The following is a 10659-nucleotide window of genomic DNA, read 5'->3' on the forward strand; positions in this document are numbered from 1 at the left end:
AGGAGGTGTTCACAATGGAGAATATGTCCCTTGGTTGTACTGCTATGACCCTGTGATGGACGTCTGGGCCCGAAAACAGGACATGAACACAAAGCGAGCAATCCACACTTTGGCTGTAATGAATGATCGACTGTATGCAATTGGAGGGAACCATTTGAAAGGTCACATTTTTAATAGCAAAAAAGCATTCCAGTGTCCCCCATCTACTGATAAAGAATATTTTTGTTAGACCGTCATTGTTAAATACATTAAAAAACAGGCAACACAATTTAACAGGACACTTGAGCCAGCAATTTTAAAAACATTTTATGCAAATTATTTTAAAATTATAACAGTACATTAAATATATGAGTAATGAATGCTTTAGATAATAAAAATGGGAGCTTCCATTACTCAAAGGCATGGACAATTTGTCATTACCAAGAATTCAATGAAACAAACAGATTATTCTTTGACCCGAAAGTACCAGCAATATTTTCCTCTGTAAATCATTTTCTAAAGGAGAGCTTTATTCAGAGCAACACACAAAAGCAAGCTCCTGATTTAATGAAGAGGAAAAAAAAAAAAAAAACAACAAAAAAACCCCAAACTCCAGCCATTAAATATTAGGACTAGGCTCTTTAGATCCCTTTTTAGTATTAAATGTAGCTTGTTAATTATAAATCTTTTTAGAGGTCTCTTGTTTTCATCTTTTGAAAAGGTCTCATATTAAAATAACTACTGCTTAGGCATCTGGTATTTTTGTCTTAATACCTACATGCCTCTGCTTTTACTGCTAAAGAGATTCTGTTTAATCCAGCCACTTAGACAAAAAGCACAGCTCCTGCTCCTTTGTCCCGTGACAATATTTGACAGTTTATATTCACATTTTTTCTTCTTTCTCTTTTCTTGCCTAAAAAAAAAAAAAAAAAAGACTCACAACAACAAAAGAGAAAATTGTAATGCAAAAGAAAGAGTCATGTTAACTGCCAGTAACACCAGGCCATGTGCCTGGATGGCTCTGGCACCACAGTTCCCATGAGACTCTGAAACCACATGCTGCTTTTGAAGATCTGAGTGTATGTGGAGCATGTAGGGGACAGAGTCTCAGACGTAAATTTTCCCTGGTAAATAAATAAAGCTGCTGTGCTTCTACTTCCCACCCTCAGTGTGATGGGTGTTCCTGGTCTGGACCTTACAGGGTGAAGGAGGTAAAAGCTGCCTGCACACATGCACCTGAAAATTTTGTAGAGGTTGCAGAGGTCCACAGTGTTGGCTTTTTCTCCTATGAAAGTAAAAGTTAACATGTCACAGCTCTTCTACAGCTAAAGCACGTGCTTTGGTTATCATAGGCCTGAATTGCTTCCATCCTGCCTTCTCTTTTTTTCACCCAGTTTCACCTACCATCCTCTGGGAAAGAAGGAATTTCTAATAAACATTGCATTTTTGCCTCTACAACTGTTGCCCTAGGTGTCTTTGTTATGTATGAATCACTCCCTGTTGTGTGAGGTATTTAACATTCAGCTTCTGGAAAGCCAGCTGCCTGGTGGAAGGGCTTTTTGGAAAACTGGTTTCTTCTGTACAGTGAAACAAAAGGAGGAACTGAAAGGAAAGGGGGGAGGGAAGGGGCTGAAGTGTGGATGAAATGGTGCAAATTCTCCACCGGAGGGGAACAGCAGGGCTCCATGGCAAAGTCCTCTTTTGTGACACTTCCAGGACAGACTTTTCCTACATGTTCAAATTAACGTTAGCGCTGATAGATGAGGAGGAATGTTGCTTGAATCTGCTTCCATCATTGATAGGGTTACGTTCTGATATGTTCAGGTTTTATATGTACTTGTGATTTGTAGAAGGACTGTAGAACTAATGGTAAAAGCTTTCAACAGATTTATTTGAACTGAAATAATGAGACATTAACATTACAGAAGATGGCTTAAATGTATATGGTAGTATTTTCTAGAAGAAAGTTTAACAATGATGTTATAATTGTAATGATATAATTGAAACTGTAATTTAACAAATTTAACAGTAAAACAAACAATAAAGCCATATGTCATAACGCACGTTCTTTTTTCTAAATGCCTTCATCCAGGTTTCTCCCATCTTGACGTAATGCTTGTAGAATGCTACGATCCAAAAGGCGACCAGTGGAATATCCTCCAGACTCCTATTCTGGAGGGTCGTAGTGGCCCTGGCTGCGCAGTCCTTGATGACAGCATTTACCTTGTAGGAGGCTACAGCTGGAGTATGGTGTGTACCTGCTTTCTGCGATGGCCCTTCCATTCCTTCTGAGTTCCTATGGCCACTCTGTATGTTACTCAGATGGGACAGAGAGGACATGAAGGATGAAGTAGCTGCAGGGGCAGATTTTGGTTTGGTTTTCAACTTGTGAAGAACATGGAGTATTTTTTCACCTTTGTGCTTTTCTATTTAGATGACTTGTTATCAGACTATTCACTGACATGGAGTAATATAGAAATCAGATTAAATTTGGCAAAAGTGATTGACGGGACTATATCCTTATAGCTCTGCTTATAAGGCGCTTGTAAATTTGTAGAGGTTGGGTGCTCAGCCCATATGAAAACCAAACCTCTGGAAGGACTCCTAAATTAGAACTCAAAACCACTTTTGAACTCACTTTTGAAGATCTTTAAAGCTGATGTGTGACTTGCATTCTACCAAAGCCACATTTAATGATTACTTTCTTTTCTACTACAGGGAGCCTACAAATCTTCTACTATTTGTTATAGTCCTGAGAAAGGGACTTGGACAGAACTAGAAGGAGATGTTGCTGAGCCACTTGCAGGACCTGCTTGTTCAACTGTCATATTGCCAGCCTGCGTGCCATACAACAAATGATAGTCAAGGAGCACTGACATGAACACTGATTGCATTGGGGAAAAATAATGATGGGTGACGTAAATATTTTATTAGAACAGAATTCCTGTTAAAACAAAGCTACCATAATTGACCCCTTATTCCATATTTATGCTTTAGGAGCAAACTAAAAGAAAAAAAAAAAAAAAAGTGTTGTCCCATTTCAGATAGATGCCAGTGTCTTATGAAGCAAGTAGCTAAAACACACCGAACATTACATGCTGACAGACTGCCATTTCAGACTGATTTTAACTTTTTCCTGCTGCAGAGAGATTCCTCACGTCAAATTTAACTTTTAAAAAAATGAAGGCTAACTGTTCAAATACAGCCTGAAGAGACAAGATCAGTATTGTGCATTGTATCTACCTGCATGTGATCTGTGTTGAAGTCATGAGGATGTTGTTTTCATGAATGCTTCAGAATTCAGATAGTGAAAAGCTCAGACTGCATTGCAGGATTGTCTCCTCCTCTGTAATCCTAACCTACAGCTACTTCACATGCTCTGCAAGCAACACAGCATCAGAAGATTATAAAAGGTAAAGAAATATCATTCAGTTTTTGCACAGCTTGGCAAGTAATACACTCTGCCTTCAAAGTCTCCATGTGTAAGTGCAGTGGAAAGCAGACTACAATGAAAGCCATGCTTTACAGAGCACTTCTTGCAATAGCAGTTTAGGGATTAGGATCAAATTCTTCTAATCACACTTGTGTAAAGTCAGAGTCATCTCACTGAAATTGCATGGAATGACTGTTTTTACATTAGTATAATAGAAATTTGGTCCTACACCTTAAATTCTGGGTTTGTGAAGTAAGTTATTTTTATGACTGTTTAGCAAAGCACCAGAACCCTTACTTACATTTTCAGTAACCTGTTAGATAGGAGCATCCATGCTAGTTGCTTGCAAAGACAAGAAGACTGCATTTAACTATAAATGTATTACTTTGGACTCTTAAATTATTAGGCATGATTTTGGAGAGACACTGGTAAGTAGTTGAAATACTCCGGTGTGGGTTGATCTTAACATCTGAAACTCTGAGAGATTTTTACTGTTGATCCAAAGTCATATGAGGCTAGACTTTCCACTGCCTTATAGCCTGTGTAATTATTTACACATTGCAGAACGAGTTCAGAATGCTACCACATGGGACCAGCAGCATTTAGGACTCGCTTCATGAACTCATAGCTGCTTGCACAAATCAGGCTGTCTATGTTTTAAGCTTACGTCTTTCTGTCCTGGCTTTGCAAAAGCAGTGACAAAATCTGAGCCTGATTCTTCACCATCTTGCAGTTAACATAATCATCTACACCTCAAGTAAATTGTGTGCATAATTCTTCCATTGTGGTTTACTGGTGCTGCATCCATTACCCTCAGGACCATCCTCTTTGCTGGTATAAACTGAATTGCTCTGTTGCAGCCAATGGAAGTACTTTGGTTTATGTCAGCTAAGAATCTGGCCTTTAATTTGCCTAGTTGTAACTGGCTGCGCCAGATAACAGGCAAAGTAGACTCAGATCCTGTGTTTTCAAGCCTGCACATATATTTCACGATAGGTCTTAATGTTAGTGCATTAAGCAAAGAATACAACTACTGGAGTTTGGTTGCTGCTGCAGAGGGAATAGATGGGAGAAAGAATTCATTATTTGCTTAGCAAAATAGAAAGAGGGCAAATGTACACAGAAATTACACTATATATTGATGCTTGAGAGCAATATAAATAATGGAGAGCAAATATCATGGGACTGTTTCTCTCTGGCATCAGTCCAGTTTTATTGCAGTGCAACTCCCTTGCTTGCAGCAGAATTACACAGTTGTAAAATTGGAGTAATGCAGTAAAGACTGATACCATACAAATGCAATAACCCAATTGATGAGGTAGCTGCACGCTTGGAAAAAAAATGTTTAAACAAAATAATTATCTGAAGATGCTAATATTTGAATGTGCCATTGGGGAGTTTTCCAGTGAGCATCACTAAAGAACTCATAAAGGTGGAGTGTATATCCTGAAATCTCAATCCATTTCTATTATATAGTGCAATCTTAGTTGGTTTTGTATTTATTTATATTGTTCAGATCCAAGGGATCCCTTGTAAAATACATTTGGTGCAATCATGACTTTTTTTTTTCCTTTCCTGTTGAAAGTATATAAATATAAATATATATAAAAAGGAAGCTGTTAAGATACTAAATGATGAAACCTTGAATGACATTTAAGATCAGGATAAGGTCTGCCATTAAACAATGACTGTCACCTGTCTCTACTAAAATGTACCATTTTTAAAGGATATTTGTTGTCCTTTTAAGTGGTTCTTTTTTTTACTAAGATAATTTAAAGATTTATGAAGACTCTATGTAAATCTTTCTATCTTTCAGGAAGGCATGACCAAGGAAAGTGCTAACTGAATAAGTCACACAAAGAATGTAAATTTTGTACAGTACTAGACTGTGTAAATGAAGCTTGCTTGTAGGGGGGAAACTTTAAATAAAACTTTATGTACTAATTCAACTGTCTGCCATATTCCTACTTATAAAGTGTATGTATAAATAATATCTACATTAAATTCTTTGGAACTTTTTTTATCATGTAGATGCGTCAACTTCTTTTTATTTTGTGGCCGTATATAACAGCTTCATTGTTCTCTAAGTGTCATTACTCAGTGCTTGTAAATGCAGCGATGCAGGAAAATGTAGGGAGTCAGAATCTTCCCCTGAGCACACATGCCTGGCCTGCGCTTCCGTCAGGAAACACCTCACCTGTGTGCCCACGGGCAGGGTCTCTCCTCGGAAGCCTATGGATGCGATTTGACACCTGTGAAATGCCTCTGCCTTGGCCCTGCTCTGCCTGTCCCTCTGTCCCATGGTAAGCTAAGTGAGAAGGACAACACTCCATTAAATGCTTTGGGGAGTTTAATGCTACTTGTGGCAATTTCTTCCCTCTTCAAAATGTCCCTCCTGTGGGTATTTCCATTCTTGGAGGGGAAGTGCTGGCACGGATGAGCAGTAGAGGAGTTGGGACAAGAGGTATTGCCAGGCTGGGAAGACAAGGTAAAGGCAGGGGTTTCAGCAGGAAGCAGAATCATTATCAATACCCGTTACTATACTACATGTATTTTTTATTCATGCCTACCAACCTTTGTCATGGACCAGAACCTTCCTATGCAAAGCAAGTGAGTGCACTGAGCACACAAAAAGGCAGTCCCTGACCCCCATGCTTATAGCAAGTGTGAGCTGTGTTGGGGGTGGCTGAGGGTGCAATGAAAGAGTCTGCTGTAATGAGAGGGGATCGGTCCTGTTCAGATCTTTTATCATGAAGGGAAAGGCAAGCCAGCAGCAACTATGGTCAGCACAATGAATAGGACTGTTTCATTTATGAATTTATTTCAGAAGAGAAAAGAAGGAAGAGAGATTTATGCATATTTTTGTAAAGTAATGCAGGAGAAGAACGAAGAGGAGAAGCTGGAAGCAGTGGGCAGATAGATGATTTGGAAAGGAAGGGAACAAAGTGAGAAAGAAGCTGTAATGAAAGTTAATAGAAAACGAGAGCCTGCAGGAGGAGAAAGTGGGAAGTTCTTGTGGATCAAGGGCACAGAGAAAGTAAGGGCCGGAGTAATGAGGAAGGTAAAGATGGTTTCTGAGAAGCACTCGTCAGAGCAAGCCTGGAAAGAAATGACAGGAGAGGCAATACAAATTGCAGAAGAGAAACAGGAGAAATTGCAATAAAACAGGACATGAAATAAACATGAAACTAAGTAAGCACTTGGTGATGGTACCGCTCCTGTTTTCTTCAGCTAATCATTTACAGTGGTCTAGCTGTCAAGCAGAAGGATCAAATCTGCAGAGTACTTCAGTGTTGCAGTGTTCACGCTTTCAATGCATGGACTTCAGCACAACAAAACCCATGAGAGAGATGCCCAGCGGCGCAGCTCTGCGGTGCCTGGGCCATGGCAAGCACCCAGCTACAGCCAGTGCCTGTGGCAAGGGAGGAGACCTGCCGCTGGTGGAGAGGAGCACAAGAGGAGCAGATGTATCACCAGTCCCAGCCCCGCTGGGCTGGAGGGAAGCATTCTTTCCATTTCTGATCCTCAGAGGAGAGTTGTCTTTGGGAGCTGGATGCCTGGACTGCTCTTCCCTTCTCTGTTGTCCTCCCCACCAAACATTAATTTTGTCCTCAGCATGACAGATTTGCCTAGATACTTCAGTGGAGCTGGCCCTGGAAAAGAAACAGACCAGTAAATGGCGCTATTTCCCTGGTCCTGTGCTATGGTCCCGTCTGCTGCCCAGGTAGCGTGAGAAGGCTGGGTTGCTGCTGACTTGTAACCCATACACATTCCCTTGAGGGGGGGCAAAGATGGCATTTCAGAAATACGCCTTTTACTGATTATAGCACTGTCTTCAAGGGTACTGTGCACCTACCTCCCAAAAGCTGGTATTGCTTTCCTTCACGTGTTTTTCCCCCTTCCCACTTTTAATACAAAGATTTACTCTACTAGCTCCATCTGTGAGCCAATTTCTGAGAAAAATCCATGCCAAACCTCATTATATATACCAGTTTGTATTGTATTGTAATCACTCACCAATATAGTACTCTAGCTCTCTTGCTTTTAAGGGACAAACCATGTTTCAATCTAAATGGAGCTTTTCAGGTACAGACAAAGGAGACAGAAATCCCAAACAGTGCTAAAGAGGCCAAGGCACTAATTGCTAACACACAGACTCCTGAGCAGTTTAAGATACACATTCTCAATTCTGTTGTTAGTGCGGCAGTGGAAAAGAGTCGGTGTTTGAGCCTCTCGGGTCCAGACCAAGGAAGCAGCAACGGCAGCGCTGGAGGTCAGAGTGGTTAGCGGGAAGGGAAAGTACGCTAATGAATTCTGGAGGGCTTGTAATGCCATAAAAGATTCAGTTAATCTGCAGCATAGATGTTGATCAGCGAAACTGAACGTAACTCTCTGGACCTTGTCAGATGTATTCTGTGCATGTCAGTGTTCCACACCAATTACAGATTTTAGAAGATGCTCTCATGCAAAACTATGTGCCCTAATATATAAGCCAGCTCAGATGTAACTAAAATTAAAATCTGACTGTGGCAAATCTCTGTGATCCTGATATATGAAAATCCAAATAAATGATTTGTTTCCAGAAATGAAAAATAACTTCAGCAGGAAATTTCAAAATTACTTATGCAGGATTAATCCAGTTCAATGAATGCATCTTGCGTTGATTAATAAAGCAATCCTGAATTGCAAAGTAAAACGAGAGGAGACTTTTGGTGTTGATATATTTGTGTATTTCTGAAGCTAGAGAGAAATGTGCACTTGCAAGAGATGTGGTCAACCAGTGTAAACAGATATTGAATACAAATGGTGATTTTCTAATTGTCCATTTTCTCCCTGCAGCAGAAAACTACCTTTGTGTCATTGATCCTTATTGAAGAACACAGGTACTATGTTACGCGCCGCAATATTGAATGAGAACAGGGCATCTAACACGATTATACAATGACTCCAATTAGCATCCAGATGACATCTGCAGTCTTACCTAGCAAAGAAAAGCAAAACTTGAGTTACTTTCTGCTGATTTTCATACTACATAGTGTAGAAATTTTGGTCAAGTAGCATTAGCTTTTGTGATCTGCTGCCCTTGAATTTAATTGGGCTTAGAGGTGAACAGATATAGGGAACCTATTTAGAAAGCAAGAACAAAGGAAAGAGATTTAAACAAATGTAGCATTTTCCCAAATTTTTCTTCAGCATACACACACACACAAAAATCAATTGAATTTATTCAAAGTGGTCTCATCACTTAATCTACAAACTTCTTGTTCAGCTTGAAGAACTACCTTCAATCATTGCAGTGTTTTCAAAAGGAATATTTATTGAGGTGTTTTGCAAAATATTGATTGAGGTATTTTGCAAAATACTTTTAAAATCCTTATGATTTTATCTTTAAAAAATGGTTCCTATATCACCCTTAAACATCTTCCAGAAAAACACACTGGAAGGATGGTATTTGTAAAGCTTGCTCGGTATCTCTCTTGGTATCTTATGTGGTATTCAGCTCCTGATTCTTTGCAAACATGTTTCCATACCATTTATGAAAAACAAATTTTCAGAAAACTGACTGATCAAGAATATTTTGTATAACTGGAGTAAGTGAACTTTAAACATACTTCACTGTGAATAGGGAATACCAAGGCTGATGATCCACTGCATAAACAGTAACAGAAAAAAATGTTGCTTCCTGTGTATTTAGGGGTTTTGAGAAAGGTGTACAAATACACACATACACATTTGCACCCAAAAAATGTCAAGTTCATAGGCTGTAACAAGGACTGCTGTGCCGTTGTTTTTGCTAAAACTGTAAACTCGGTAACAGCACTGAAACTTGGATGTTTTTCTTTAAAAACCACCTCTTTAACTGCAAAGATGCCATTAGTCACAGCAGGGAGCATAACCAGAAGGAGGATGTCTGTAACAATAGCAAGACAGTACATTAAACTGTAGGTCAAAATCACGACTGACTGATTACCTTCAGGGTGAGAGTAAATCTTCAGACTTTGCCAGAGTGATAGGAAACAGGACTAACTGGGGTTTGCCGAGGTCATCTCCTGCCTCCCCCACACCACGGCGGGGTCAGCGATGCCCAGCGCACTCCCAGCAGATGTTTTCTGACTCACCCTAACCTTTGTAGCGATGTGTGATGGGATGTAGTCATCGTCATCATTAGAAAATGCTTCCTAATGTCTAACTTAAATGTCTCATTAGTTTAAAGATATGGCTTCAGGAAGAACCTAAAAGAGAAAACAAATATTTTCCAAAAATTTAAGTCCACAATTAAATCATCTAAAACTCTGGCAAATGACAGAACTTTCAAAGCTGCTTTTCCTTCTACCCTCAGTGAATACGGAGAACTGTTTATTGCCACACCTTTTGCAGAATCTTTTTTTTTCTGCAAGCCCTGAGACTACTAGTCTTCCCTTTTCTCTAGGCCTGTGACTCAGTCTCTCCTCTCTGACTGTGGATTTTGCATCTACCAGCAATCTGATTTTTCCCTTTTTAGCTGATCTTCAGCTGGCTCACATCTCCAGCTTGTGCATTGACCACAGCAGAGAAGTCCAGAAGATTTCCATCTAACTTGGAGTAATGCAGCCCAAGGTTGCAATGAACTGAAGCTTTGCAATGAGGTCTTTCTATACCTAGTAAGCCTGCCTATAACTCGCCTAGATTGGAGTTGATCAGACTGATATTTTGGCACTATTCAAGATGAAACATCCTCTTTTTAACAGCACTTGCACTGAAGTGAAGATGAAAGCCATAGTCTGGCTGTGCAAGGTTCAGGTACAGAGTCCAATCCAATAAACTTTAGTGAATGGAGTTTACATACAGGACTGCATAAAGATTAATTAACCTGTTGTAGGAAAGTGTGGCACTTTTATCTGTGGCTGGGCAGTCAAAAATAATTACTGTTGTCTTTTAAGCTCTTTTGCTTCTTTTAGTGGAATAAAATGAAAGACATTTGTGAAAAATTATCTCTGGCACACCACCACCTCTTGTGTATTATTCTCCAAGCATTCACTTTTGCCTTGATGTATTCCACTGCTACTGAGCACTGCTAGTACCTGAAATGAAAAGAAACAGTATTTCTCCAGCAGTCTATTTTGACTAGCACGAGGGTGTCCTGCTCTGGATTCCCTCCTCTTCTTCTTAGATGGTGGCTTGAGGCAGAACAATATTCATACCTATATGTATTCATGCTTCCGATCACAGAAACTCCAGCTCTCCTGTTTCTCCTGTGAAAAATGTAT

At 39.7% G+C, this 10659-nt stretch overlaps 1 protein-coding gene across 2 annotated transcripts in view; it reads left to right on the forward strand.

Annotated features, from left to right (window-relative positions):
- The window catches only part of KLHL14 (kelch like family member 14), a 63535-nt gene extending 58465 nt beyond the window's left edge, over positions 1–5070 (forward strand). For both annotated transcript variants that reach the window (XM_074897733.1, XM_074897734.1), the window contains exons 7-9: positions 3–161; positions 2072–2229; positions 2698–5070. In XM_074897733.1, the coding sequence (XP_074753834.1) occupies positions 3–161; positions 2072–2229; positions 2698–2838 (458 nt within the window). In that variant the 3' untranslated portion in view covers positions 2839–5070. The remainder of the gene's footprint in view (positions 1–2; positions 162–2071; positions 2230–2697) is intronic.
- The last annotated feature ends 5589 nt before the right edge of the window (positions 5071–10659 follow it).

Source organism: Athene noctua, chromosome 2 (assembly GCF_965140245.1).
Source record: "Athene noctua chromosome 2, bAthNoc1.hap1.1, whole genome shotgun sequence".
Lineage (NCBI taxonomy): Eukaryota > Metazoa > Chordata > Aves > Strigiformes > Strigidae > Athene > Athene noctua.